Here is a 14,398-nt window from a genome sequence, read left to right as displayed (position 1 = left end):
CATCACCTTCCACTAGGCTCCATCTCTGAAAGTTTCCACTACTTCAATACCACATGCTGGGGACCAAGCTTCTAGCACATGAGCCTCTGGGGGACAAAACACAGCCAAAGCACAGCACCTGCCCTCAGTGCTTTAGGACATGATCTTGAGGCTTGCTCAACTCAATGCCTCAGAAAACTGAGCACGCAGAAGTTAACAACTTGCCCAGTTCCATGGGCCATGAGGGTGAGAGTATTCAGCACTGCAATACCTGTGGTCAACCCCAATCAACGTGGTTGAGCTAAGACCAACCCAGAAGTGGAGGGGACACAGACATCCTTCTGGGGACAAGGCTGCTCCAAGTCTTCAGCCAAGAAGTGAGGAAATGGAGACAAAGTGACCGGAGGACAGAGCCTGTGGCCTTTCCAACAGTCCCTATCCCTCAATGGCATCTCTGGCGCAGAAATGGACTAGAGCCTGCCCCTCCTCAGTCTCATCCGTATCCCCTGCTGTTCCAACTCAGCCCATCAGTGGGCAGACCTCTCAGATTTCCAAGCCTCCTTCCCACCCCCCACACACAACCCACACAGAATAAGAAGAACCTACTTTTGGGGGATCCACTCTACATCAAGCTCCACCAATCTTCACATCCTTCCTGTGAGGCAAGCTCTATAATTACCCCCATTCTGGAGATGAAAAGATGGGCTCAGAGAGCTTATTTTCCCAAAGTCACACCACTGGCAAGCAACAAACTGTCATAAAGCTGCTTCCCAAAATGTCAGCTTTTAGTAACAGCACCTGCTCACCTTTTCTCCTTGGTTTTCACCTTATCTCCATTTTCCCCTGACGATGTTGGTAGATACAGTGCATCTATCACCGACTCCATGCCTCCCAGCTGGCTCTACGACTGGGGGTTAAACGCGAGTCAGACAGGACCAATGCAAAGCCAGTAGTATACAATGCAGGTTCAATCATCTACCAGATGCCTGACCAATGCTCCACCTTGGGATTTGAATTCTTCTATTGACCTAACAGCCCACTGAAAGCAGCAGCTCAGGCTCCTTGCCATCCCCAGCCTAACGATACCCCATACATTAAGGTCTAGCAACCACCAACAGCACCAAGATCCCTTTGGGATAAGCAATGATGCATGATTTTGCCTGTGAAGACCTGAGAACATCATAATTCAAGAAATGCAGAGGGCAAGCTGTGCAAGATTCCTGAGATAATTGAAATTGACCCATAACTCACCAGCCACCATAAGAAATTCTATCACTTTGCTTCCAGAGCTAGAAATCAAATCAGGGGAACATGATCAGATTGCTAATTTGGAACCTCGGACATGCAATGTCATCTTTAATGACTCTTGGCAAAGGATGCTCATTACAGATCTCAGCTCATCTAAATTAAAACACGAAACCTAAAAATTAAGCAGAACATTCTCAATTTCTCAGGTCCACACGACCACAGGAAAATCCTGCAAGTGGGAATACACATGCTCCTTAGGGTTTTGTTCTGCCTGTAAATATCCGAGGAGACATCATAAAAGGAGAGCTGGAAGGGGAAAGAACGAGCAAATCTATTGGGTTCTGACTCTTAGGTTTGAGCCATGTGGGTGAAGAGCAATTGTCCATGGTCAATTTGGAATATCATCTCAGGGAAGATTATCTCTCTACTGATGGACGATTTCATCTGTTTTACAAAGTACAGCTCAGATGCCTCTGATACAGAGCAGGCTGCTGGCTTCAAGCCTTCTCTCAGTGCTAAGTGGACCAAAATATGGAACCATCAGTAAGGTGTTCAGGAGCATAAGGTGTCTTAACACAGTGGATTAAAAATTCATCTGTCACCATCAGTTCTAACCCTCACTCTGTGTGGGTTTCCTAAAAGTTCAAGGAGTCACTACGCAAACTTCCGGGATGGTTTAAATCTCTCCCCTCTGCCTCTGTGCACCTAGTACTTTGTGTCACCACACGAATGGCTGCCATGGCCCAGCAGAATAATTTGCATCAGCACTTTCCCAGCTGACCAGGACTAAATTCCTCTCCAACCCAAATCCAGAAAGAGAGAATTATTCCCTGTCTGTGGCAAGACATCAAGAAACGGCTGAGAAATGTTAACATAAAGTCATCTGTTGACAGAAATATCACAGTCAAAACTTACTTTCCCTTCACACGCATTCTCCAAGTGAGAGGTTAGAGAATGGGGACCTGACCCACGTCAGGGCTCCGTACCAGATAAGCAACACGAAGCATGGAAAAACTCCTGCTAGGAACAGAGGAGCATCTACAAAGCATGCCAAAGGAGAGACACAATTCTTATTCCTTTTTCAATTAAAAACTGCTTCTGAGCCTTACAGGGTGGACTGTAACTCAGAGTTCATCTCCATTCCTAAGTTCAACTACAGTGGTCACTGTGTGTTGTTGTGGATTCATTCTGAAAGGAGGAGCACGGTGGGGGCAAGAGGCGCAGAGTCAACACACAGACCCCAGGAGGGAGTCGGGTGAAAGTGGGTCAGACTTGTTTATTTCAGTTGGTACAGCAGCTTATATAGCTGGGGCAGCCAATCCAGTCAAGGGGCAGTTTATGCCCTAACCAATCACAGCCTGTTGCCAGGCAGGCTCCATTGCCATGTGGTTTCCAGATTCCATTCCTGAGTAACTGACGCTCACTTGCCAGCAGCCATCTTGGCATGACCTTCTCATTCCACCAACTGTGTACAAAGACCCCAGTGCTTCTAAGCATAAACAGAAAACTAGAAAACCCATCAAGAAGCTTGGACAAAACAAACACGCAGGGGAAAACCCACACCCATGAGTGCTGGAGAAGTCAAGACAGGTCGCTTCCCAGAAAGATGCTTTCGTTATTTTAGCATGAGCCCAGGCAAGTGCCTCCCTTTGAAACCACGTTATTCCAAGAGGCCACCCCAGCACTTCCTCAGAGCAGCTTTCAGTGTTACTCTCACACTCACGTCTGTCTTAAAACTAACTGGGAGGGAAAAGACAGCATTTCAACAACCCGGAACCCGGCAGACATGAGCTCTCCACCTGTGGTTTATGTAGAACTAAGGATCTTCTTGGACTAAAAGCTTAATTAACTAATTAAAATAAAGATGACCACTCTGAGTGTGAAATGCAGCCAACTATCTGAATGGCTCTGGGGCCAGCATTATGGCTCAGTGGGTAAAGCACTGCCTGTCATACTGGCATCCCATAAGGCACCACTTCATGATGCTCCACTTCTGATCCAGCTCCCTGCTACTGGCCTGGGAAAAGCAATAGAAGATGGCCCAGGGGCTTGGGCCCCTGCCACCCATGTGGGAGACCTGGAAGAAGCTCCTGGTCCCTGGCTTCAGCCTGGCCCAGCCCAGTCCATTGTGGCTGTCTGGGGGATGAACCAGCAGATGGAAGATCTCTCTTTCTTGTCACTCTTTCAAACAAAAAATAATCATTTAAAAAATAAAAATAAACTGCTTCTTGTTACAGTCAATGGGCTGGTATAACGGAAAAGGAGCCAGGAGCCTGAAGTCAACCTAACGTGCTTCCCTGGGAGTCATGGTTTTCCACTAAGCCAACTAATGCTACAGAAGCCAGTTAGGAATATGTGCTTCCCAAGAAATCCATTAGCAAGAGTATCCACATGGAGGTGGCAGAGGAACCATACAAGTTCACAAAGCCTTGTGACATGCCCCATATCGTGCTGGCTCCTGACCCATTAATTCAGAAAAATTACATTTAGAAGGTCAAATGTTGACAGAGTTAAATATGAACTGCTCCCGGCCTTCTAGTTAGATGGAGCTCCTTTGCTAGCATTTTCCAAGCTTGCCATTCAAACAGGGCAACTCATGATATCCGATCAAGAAATTAAGGACAAATCTAAGCAATTACTTAGCATTCCCTGCAATAACCTTTTGAAATGTCTAACCCCAAGAAGCAAAGCAGATACAAGATAGAGAGCCTTAGATGAATTCATCTTCTAAAATAAGTTACCAGGAAAAACCAGGATGTTGAATGCTACCCACCTGCTTCTGAATAGCGACGTTAAGCAGAACAATATTCTCTGAACTCTTCCCCTACTTATGTAGTGGATCTTTTAGCTACAGGGATGAGGTATAAGCCTGAATGAGCCAAATGATTACACGATTCTGAGCAGGGCAGGCCTAGCAAGAGGCATATGGGGAACAGACTGTTCTCTAAAACATATGAGATGCTGAGTATCCCTTCTCTAAAACACTTGAGATCAGCAGTGTCTGGGATTTGGGCGTTTTCAGATTTGGGAATATTGGCACAGACCTTACTGGGTGAGGAATCCTAATCTGAAAATCCAGCATCTGTCATGTTCTGAGATCTGAAAAATCCCTGAAGCTGTATCACTTTTGAACTCAAAAATGTCAAGGGTGGGCCTCACAGCAGGTTAAACCTCCACTTGGGACACCTATGCCCCCTATCAGGGTGCCTGGGCCCTGTACTTCTGAACCATCTTCCTGCTAAGGCAGCTAGGAGGCAGCAGAAGATGGCCCAAGTAACTGGGTTTCTGCCACCCACATGGGAGATCCGGATGGAGTTCCTGGCTCCACCAGCCTGGCTAGGCTCTGGTTGCTGTAGGTATTTGGAAAATGAACTGACAGATGGAAGATTGATCTCTGTCTTTCCTCTCTTCCTCCCTCCATTACTACTTTAAGTAGAGGAAAATAAACATTTTTTAAGCTTTCAATTCAGATTTTAGACTTTCAGATTAGGCATAGTCAACTTGTTCCTAGAAAGCAAAATTCCAGCAGGCACTAAGCCCCACTGCTGTGCCAGCGCCAGCCCTGAGTCTCTTACATTAGGACTACAGCTGCAGAAGCAGGCCTGCCACTTGTCACACACTAGAACACTAGCCCACCTGTAAACAACAATCAGAGAGGGTGGGGAGTAGAAGGGGGCTGAGGAATCTTTAGAAACAAAGATTCCAGGCCAAAATCAAGAATATGGGACAAAATCAAGAATAGTAAGAAAACCAAGAAGAAGAATCTATTTGTCCATGTGCACTGAGCATAGAATACGTAAGGTAAGAGCTAACATTCATCAAGTCTGCCATGCGCCAGCTGTTCTCAATGGAGATGGGTACCACCGTTACTAGTATTATTAGCACAGCTGGTATTACTACCATTGTAGTAGAGATAAGAAAACTGGAACTTAGATTTAGTAAAGTGACCCAGATCTAACAACTAGTGACCACACTGGCCTACGCTACTATCCTCAACCAACATTTTTAAACACACAGTCTCACCTATACAGATGTCATTTCCAAAGAGAGTAGAAAGCAGTAAAACCATCAACATACAGGAGCACATCCCGAGGTAGTATGAAACCACTTTGCACGTAACCCTGCATACGCTGCTACACAGACTTGGCAAGCAACGTCCTGCGTCATCTCTTTCCATAGCCTGGTGGTAATTTTGAGAGGTGCAGTCAGCCTGGTGTGCCATCCTGTTGTCAGATGAAGAACTCAGAGGCCCAGATGAGTGCAGGGCAGTGAGGGCTGGCGGCCAAGCTCTGTGAAGCCCACCAAGACAGAGCTCCTCCCACCAGACCCCTCATCAGGAGCCCACCGAGCCCGCGACTGACCTCCACATCCCCGTGAAGCTGAACATGGTGCTCACGCAGCGAGGGAGGGGCGGCGGCACGAGTCCATCTAGGCGCATGAGCAGAGCTGGGACGCCAAAGAGGACCAGGTACTTCACGTAGAAGAAGAGCACGTGGGCCAGCGCCAGTCCCCCTGGAAGACAAAGGCACCCATAAGATGCACCCGGAAGAGGCTGAGCAGTCCCCTGGGAGGGAGGTGACACCCCAGAGCTCTACCACCCACTCTACTTCCTGCTCACTGCCCACAGTAAGAACAGTGTCCCACGTTGCTTCAATCCATAAAGCCTTTGGATTAACAACTAGTAAAACTTCCTTTATCATTGTGAGAGCAAACAAGACCTCTTAGCAGCCATGCCTGTTAGGTTACTAGGAAAGAGTGCCTAAAAGCATACACTATATTTTACAACGATTTGAAGTGGAAAATCCTTCCCAAATCCTTTTAAACCCTAACAGCTCACACCCACGGGGATGGCTCGAGCCCAACAGTCACATCAACAAGCGTTGGTGAAAATGCAGAGAAACCGCTACCATCAGACACAGCGGGTAGGGACGCATGATGGAGCAGCCGCTTTGGTGTGGTGAGTCCTCAGGTGGGTAAACGTGGAATGACCACAGAAACTTTGTGCGTGCCACTGTGGTACATACCCCTGAGAAATGAGAGCATGGCCACACAGAAACCTCGGCCCAGACGGAACCAGCAGCCTTAGTCGTAACAGCAGGAGATGGCAACCAGCCCAAACCAACAGATGAACACACACAAGGGGTATATCCATACAATGGAACCCGATTCCACCGCAAAGAGGGATGAAATACCAACACATGCTAATGCATGGGTGACCCCCAAAGCATGGTGCAGAGTGAAAGAAGCAGGTCACAAAAGCTCATACATGGCCTGACTCCACCCACATGGAGTCAGCACGGGGAAACTCACCCAGACGGAAAGAGCAGCAGCGAGTGTGGGGAGGGGTGGGAGGGCAAGAGGACACAGAGGGAAGGAATGGTGAAGGACTGGGCTATTTTTTTTTAAAGATTTATTTTGTTTTTATTTGAAAGGCAGAGTGACAGAGACAGGAAGAGATCTTCCATCTGTTGATTCACTCCCCAAATGACTGCAACGGTCAGGACTGGGCCGGGCTGAAGTGAACAACTCCATCTGGTCTCCCTCACGGGTGCAGGGATCCCAGCACTGGGGTCAACTTCTGCTGCTTTCCTCAGACGCAAGAGCAGACAGCTGGATGGGAAGTGGAGCAGCCGGGACTCGAACCAGCGCTCTCCTGTTAGACCTGGCGTAGCAGGCAGAGGCTCAACCCACTGCACCACAATGCCGGCCCAGGGCTTGTTTTTTGTTTAAGTGATAAAAATGTTCTTCTAAAATCCATAGATGCTGCTTGCGTTATTTATAAATAATGCAAAGATTCACTGAACTGTGTGCTTTAAATGGGTGAATCGTGTGGTATGAAAATGCTATCTAATAAAGTTGGTTTTTTTTAAATGAGCAAACAAAAACACCCCATGAGAAGGCCCACTGTTGGGGCAGCCTTACCCAGTGGGAAGAAAGGAGGGAGTGAGCAGTGGGAGTGGCACAGGGCTTGAGAGGGGGCTATGGCCACCCCACAGGCTTCTGCCTGTCCCCAGGAGCCATGGCTGCAGCTGGGACTTGTGGCACTTTGACTCCCAGCTTCTTCGGACTTCCTGGCTGGCTGCCTCAGCCTCTTCACCCTGTGGGTAGGTGGATGGAAGGCCCAGGCTCCGTGCTGAGTGGGGCCCATCCACACTGGCCTCGGCAGCACAGTGAGGAGGTGAGGTGAGTCTGCAAGAGCAGTCAGTGCCTGCAAGAAGGCCAAAGGCAACCTGGGCAAGCAGCCCAGGAGACACGTTGACCACAGTCGCAGGCTGACCCAAACTGGAGACCACTCCCCCACTGTACAGAGAAATTCTGCAGCAGGTGCCGGTGCCACCGACCAGGTCATCTTCCGGAAAATTCTGAAGGAAATGACCAAGTCTTAAAGAAGTACTAACAGACAACATCACAGGCCAGTCTTTTTGATGCAACACAAGGATCTCTGAAAGGAAGTTTGAAAGAGCATGTGTAAGAGCCACAAGAAACACAAAGCCATTTCCTGCACTGACAACTTGGCAATGGCATGTGATGGTTCGAATGTCAAAGCCCTGTGTCCTACAAGAAAACCCCAGGAATCGCTGTGGCTTAGTCTCATTCGGGAGTAGACAAACAAGCGCTTCCGACTTTGGAAACCAAACTTACAGTCAAACTTGCTGGAAGGGCAGGGTGTAAATGTTCGGCATTCTTGGATAAGACTGGTAGGCATCAAGAAGAAAGCCACTGTATGTGTGTGTAAGTGTGTGTGTGTGTGTGCATACAGATTTTATGTATATACACACACCATTCATCACAAAGTGAGATGTACAAGGGGTCTTTAAAAAGCTCATGAAAACAAGTATTTTTTTTAAAAAAAAGCTATGCATGCATTTCAAGCATTCTTCACACCAAAATAAACTTATCTTTGAATTCCATTTCTCCATGGCCATTTTGAAGTGCCCTCCTGTGTGCGATACCATCCTAAAAGCATGGGTAGGGCATGACCTCTCTGAGTGGTGAGGCAGTCAGTTCTACTGGCTGAGAAGGCAATGAACAGAACACAAAAGTAGTCCAATATGGACCACCAGGCACTGCAGAGGAAAATCCAGGAGCCAGAAGGGCGGCACATGAGCCCAAGTGGCTGATGAGGGGACAACGCTTCCTGAGCGTCAGTGTTCAGCATGGACAACTGCAGGGCGTCAAAGGACCTGTGGGAGACCACCCATGGCTCTTGGGTACTTGAGGCATCAGAAGCATCTTTTCCCCATTGGCAGGACCTACCAGGTCAGCACAGTGGACTGCTTCCTGTAGGAAGTAACGTGTAACGCCTTTACTTTTTTTTTTTTTTTTTTTTTTTTTTGGACAGGTAGAGTTAGTGAGAGAGACAGACAGAGAGAAAGGTCTTCCTTCTGTTGGTTCTACTCCCCAAATGGCCGCTACGGCTGGCACGCTGTGCCGATCCGAAGCCAGGAGCCAGGTGCTTCTCCTGGTCTCCCATGTGGGTGCAGGGCCCAAGCACTTAGGCCATCCTCTACTGCACTCCCGGGCCACAGCAGAGATCTGGATTGGAAGAGGAGCAACTGGGACAGAATCCAGTGCCCCAACCGGGACAAAAACCCAGAGTGCCGGCGCCACAGGTGGAGGATTAGCCTAGTGAGCCGTGGTGCCGGCTAATGCCTTTACTTTTGACATCATTATTGTACAGTTGTCATATCTGAGGCTTGGCATTAAAATCCATACCTGAGTCTACATTTTAATGAGTCATCATTGGTATAAAATCTTCGCCATTTGTTAATTTCATATAGAACCAAGCTAAAGACAAGACTGATTTTGTGTAGGTGTTAATATCACACTGCTGCTGAATGTGCTTGAAGGAAACTGGGAGGTTTCCTTCAACCAATATGGGATGACAAGCACAAGAACTCATATTTATTCATATGCAACTAGTGCTCTACCTGCCTGTCACCGGATGTTTCCTATGGATAAGATGCAAAAGACTTAAATTTCTCCTTGAAATTTTAATAACTGTCTCACAAGCTCATAGAAAAAAGATACACCATGATTTCCAAAGCATTATTATTTCTGTGTAATTTTTTCTATTGTGTTTGCACCTGTGGGTTTAACTATTCTGCTTTTTTGCTATTGATTTTCATGATCCCTATTAAAGATTCATGCCTCATCCTTCTTTCCCCTTGACCTTAAAAATTATTCTTTTCCTTCTAAGACTTGGTCTAAGGTTCAGGGGGTACCCTAAGTATTTTGCTACATTCTCTCAGGCTCACAATGGGTAAGAAGGAAACATAAGAATATAAGCTATTCTGATTCAAAGTTATTTGGCTTGCATAAATTGAACTAGCTTTCATTATTTTCAAAGATACAAAACTTGACTATTTTTCAACACTTTAAAAAATTCTGCAGGCATTGTATTTAAAGTTTTCTCAATTTGCTAAAGAACTCTGAATGACTATCTAACCTAGCCCCTTCCCCTTCAGAAGTTCACGTCTTAGTTCATGTATTAGGTGTCCCTTGACATTCATTTGTTCAGCAAGCACGTGCCAAATGTGTGGCAGCTGGAATCACTAATTACAAACGATGAGAAACAGCCTAGAGCTCTAATCAGCTGGGACCCAGCCATTGGAAGCCCAGAGTCAGCTTCATTCCAGTCTTATCTGTCCTCCTGTTGGCCACATGGTGTTTTCTTGTGCCTCTCTGCTCCATCCCTCCTGCTCTTCTTGGAAAATTTGCATTTGCCTTTCAGATCCTAGCTCAAATCTGGTCTTGTCTCATTCATCTAAAATACAGCTATGGAGCTGACTCCTTGCCAGGCACTGTGCAATACAGTGGTGAATTAAGAGACATGGTACCCACCCTTAGGGAGAATCACAGTCTTTTAAAAGAGATGGGAAAGACTGCAAATCAGGAGCAAAGACGGGCAGCAACCTGAACACAGCAGCTCGTTGAATAAATATTCTCTGGATACTTTTGTGACAAGCATGATTCCAGGTGCTTGCTCTGCCTCAGTGGCTACTCCTTTTGTGGGGCTCACATCTTAGTGGCGTCAACCAAAAAAGACATACACACACTCAAAATCTGCTTTAATACAAAGTTAGGAAACATGGATTTCCCAACAACAGCTGCGACTGAATCTCCTATCCTATACGCTCTTCTGTGATGTGACCTTGTCATTTCCCCAGTAAGGACCAATACATATAGAATAAATGAAGCTGTTGCAAGTACAAGTGTAACCTGTCATTGGCCTGACACATGTTGCTTCTTGGAATGCTCACTCTTGGGACACTTCCTCTTGGGACCCAACAGTCATTCTGCAAGAAGTCCAGGAAACAAAGTGAAGCCACATGAAGTCACGTGCTCTAGTGCCCAGCAGGAGCTGAGCTCCTCTCCGACAGCAGGCCTCAATGTCAGGCCTCTGCGGAGCCATCGAGGCCACTCTGCCACGCTGGGCCTTTGGGAGAATGCAGCCCCGGTGACATCTGACTGTGACTCTAGGAGGGACGCCAAACAATAACGACCCAGCAGAGTACAACCAACAGCCCAGCAGGAGATAGGAAATGACAGTGTTAGCCAGCAAGTTCGGGAATGGTTGGTTATTCATCAGTAGCCAACGAGGACAGAAATCAGTGAAGTCAATGGACAAAGCCAAAGTTTAGAGCAGAGAAAAGGAGATGCTGTGGCTTCAGTGTCTCCCCAGAGGTTCACATGTCACCAGCTGTCCCCAGGGTGGCAGTACTGGGAGGTGGTGAGGACTTTACGAGGTGGGGCCTTTGGGGATGTCCTTAAGTCTCAGGGGCACAATCCTCAGAAGGGGATACTGGTCTCCTGGAGTGCATTCTTGAGAGAGCAGGTTTTTTTGTTTTGTTTTGTTTTGTTTTTTTAAAGCCTGAGCCTGGCCCATACCCTCTGTTCTTGCCGGCTCAAGATGTGAACCCTGGGTTCCTCATGTGCTCCTGCCACTGTGTGATAATGTAATAGAGCTAAGAGGGCCCACCAGGACAGAGCTCATACAGATGTCATTGAGCTCAGTGATTCTTCTCTCCATAAATAGCCCGTGTTCAGTATTTCATTATATAGTGAAACAAAGCTAACACAGGAGCTCAGATGTGCTGAGGCAGCAGATGCGGGCATTAAAAATGTGAAGGGGATGAGGGGTCAGATGGACAGCCACCCTGCTCCCTCTCGGACTCATCTCATGCTTTCTTCTTAATGACCTGGTCAGTGATCACCACATCAGACCACAGTTGTACACATGTGGCCTTAGCCTACTGGACCACGAACACCTTAAGCTATGGCATTGTATCTTCTACCTCTTGTACTCCCAGCACCTAACATCTGGAGGAGAGTTGATCCTTGAAATGTAACTGGATTAATGATTCTTTTAAGACTAGCAGTAGAGGCCAGCGCTGTGGCACAGTGGGTAAAGCCACCACCTGCAGTGCTGGCATCCCACGTGGGCACCAATTCGAGTCCCAGCTGTTCCACTTCCAATCCAGCTCTCCGCTTTGGCCTGGGAAAGCAGTAGAAGATGGCTCAAGTCCTTGGGCCCCTGCACCCACATGGGAAACCTGGAAGAAGCTCCTGGTTCCTGGCTTTGGATCGGGTCCAGCCATTGTGGTCAATTGGGGAGTGAACCAGCAGATGCAAGACACATCCCCCTACCCTTTCTCTCTCTCTGCCTCTCCTTCTCTGTCAAAGCCAAAATTAACATTTGGGACTGCATCAAACTGAGAAGTTTCTGTACTGCAAAAGAAATAGGAAAGTGAAGAGGCAACCGACAGAATGGGAAAAAATATTTGCAAACTATGCAACAGATAAAAGGTTAATAACCCGAATCTACAAAGAGATCAAGAAACTCCATAACAACAAAAAAACCCACTCAAGAGATGGGCCAAGGACCTAAATAGACATTTTTTGAAAGAGGAAATCCAAATGGCCAACACACATAAAAAAAATGTTCAGGATCACTAGCAATCAGAGAAATGTAAATCAAAACCACAATGAGGTTTCACCTCACCCCGGTTAGAATGGCTCACATTCAGAAATGTACCAACAACAGATGCTGGCGAGGATGTGGGGAAAAAGGGACACTAACCCACTGTTGGTGGGAATGCAAACTGGTAAAGCCATTATGGACATCAGTCTGGGATTCCTTAGAAACCTGAATATAACCCTACCATACAACCCAACCATCCCACTACTTGGAATTTACCCAAAGGAAATTAAATTGGCTAACAAAAAAGAAGTCTGCACCTTAATGTTTATTGCAGCTCAATTCACAATAGCTAAGACCTGGAACCAACCCAAATGCCCATCAACAGTAGACTGGATAAAGAAATTATGGGACATGTACTCTATAGAATACTATACAGCAGTCAAAAACAATGAAATCTGGTCATTTGCAACAAACTGGAGGAATCTTGAACACATCATGCTGAGTGAAATAAGCAAGTCACAAAGGGGCAAATATCATATGTTCTCCCTGATCGGTGACAACTGAGCACCAAAAAGGAAACCTGGTGAAGTAAAATGGACACTATGAGAAACAGTGACTTGATCAGCCCTTGTCCTGACTGTTGATGAACAACTTAACACTTTATCCCTTTTAGTATTTTTTTTGTTCTACTTAATACTATTGGTTGAACTCTGTAATTAACACACAATTATTCTTAGTTGTTTAAATTTAACTGAAAAGTGATCTCTGTTAAATATAAGAATGGGAATAAGAGATGGAGGAGATGTACAATTTGGGATATGCTCAAGCTGACTTGCCCCAAATGGTAGAGTTAGAAATGTGCCAGGGGATTCCAATACAATCCCATCAAGGTAGCATGTACCAATGCCATCTCACTAGTCCAAGTCATCAATTTCAGTTCACAATTGATCATACTGATAGGTCTAAGAGTCAAAGGGATCATATAAACAAGACTAGTGTTTTCTAATACTACCTGATATAATTAAAAAGCGAGAGAACGATCCAACACGGGAAGCGGGATACACAGCAGACTCATAGAATGGCAGATGTTCTAAACAGCACTCTGGCCTCAGAATCAGCCCTTAAGGCATTCAAATCTGGCTGAAGAGCCCATAAGAGTATTTTAGGCATGGAAAGCCAAGACACTCTGGCAAAAAAAATAAAAAGTGACCTAAATGAAAGATCTCTGTGAGTGAGATCCCAGTAGAAAGAACGGGCCATCAAAGAAGGAGGTACCTTTCTCTAAAGGGAGGAGAGAACTTCCATTTTGACTATGACCTTGTCTAAATAAGATCAGAGTTGGCGAACTCAAAAGGCTTCCATAACCTGGGCAACTCATAAGAGCCTACGGTGATTACTGATGCCATAAACAAGAGTGTCAATTTGTTAAGTCAACAACAGGAGTCACTGTGCACTTATTCCTAATGTAGGATCTCTGTCCTTAATGTGTTGTACAATGTGAATTAATGCTATAACTAGTACTCAAACAGTATTTTTCACTTTATGTTCTATGTGGGTGCAAACTGATGAAATCTTTACTTAATGTATACTAAATTGATCTTCTGATATAAAGATAATTGAAAATGAATCTTGGCTGGCACTGCAGCTCAGTAGGCTAATCCTCTGCCTGCAGCGCCGGCACACCGGGTTCTAGTCCCGGTCGGGGCGCCGGATTCTGTCCCAGTTGCCCCTCTTCCAGGCCAGCTCTCTGCTATGGCCCGGGAGTGCAGTGGGGGATGGCCCAGGTGCTTGGGCCCTGCACCCGCATGGCAGACCAGGAGAAGCACCTGGCTCCTGACTTCAGATCAGCACGGTGCACCGGCTGCAGTGCGCCAGCCGCAGTAGCCATTGGAGGGTGAACCAACGGCAAAGGAAGACGTTTCTCTCTGTCTCTCTCTCTCACTGTCCACTCTGCCTGCCAAAAAAAAAATGAATCTTGATGTGAATGGAATGGGCAAGGGAGCGGGAGATGGGAGGGTTGTGGGTGGGAGGGAAGTTATGGGGGGGAAAAGCCACTGTAATCCATAAGCTGTACTTTGGAAATTTATATTTACTAAATAAAAGTTTAAAAAATATTAAAAATAAAAAATACTACCTGTATCATTCTCTTTCTGGAAAGAAAACATCAGTTCTGAGAACTCCTAAGTCACTTTGGACATTCAGAGCTGCCACCAAGTAAGAGTCTTCTGTGGGTCGGGGATCTTGCAT

General features: G+C 46.4%; 1 protein-coding gene across 12 annotated transcripts in view; it reads right to left on the bottom strand.

Moving 5' to 3' along the window:
- HHAT (hedgehog acyltransferase) overlaps nt 1–14,398 on the bottom strand; it is a 300,447-nt gene that overhangs the window by 170,347 nt on the left and 115,702 nt on the right. For 10 of the 12 annotated variants that reach the window (XR_016219599.1, XM_008268452.5, XM_089312131.1 and 7 more), the window contains one exon: nt 5,589–5,739. The exons of the other annotated variants lie outside the window; for them this stretch is intronic. Coding sequence is in view for 9 of the 10 variants with exons in the window: in XM_008268452.5 (XP_008266674.3) it covers nt 5,589–5,739 (151 nt within the window). In the remaining variant the exon portion in view is untranslated. The remainder of the gene's footprint in view (nt 1–5,588; nt 5,740–14,398) is intronic. 12 annotated transcript variants of the gene reach the window in all.

This window comes from Oryctolagus cuniculus, chromosome 13 (genome assembly GCF_051225735.1).
Source record: "Oryctolagus cuniculus isolate XC-2025 breed Fujian yellow rabbit chromosome 13, ASM5122573v1, whole genome shotgun sequence".
In the NCBI taxonomy this organism is placed as follows: domain Eukaryota; kingdom Metazoa; phylum Chordata; class Mammalia; order Lagomorpha; family Leporidae; genus Oryctolagus; species Oryctolagus cuniculus.
This window is presented reverse-complemented; position numbering and strand designations above follow the sequence as displayed.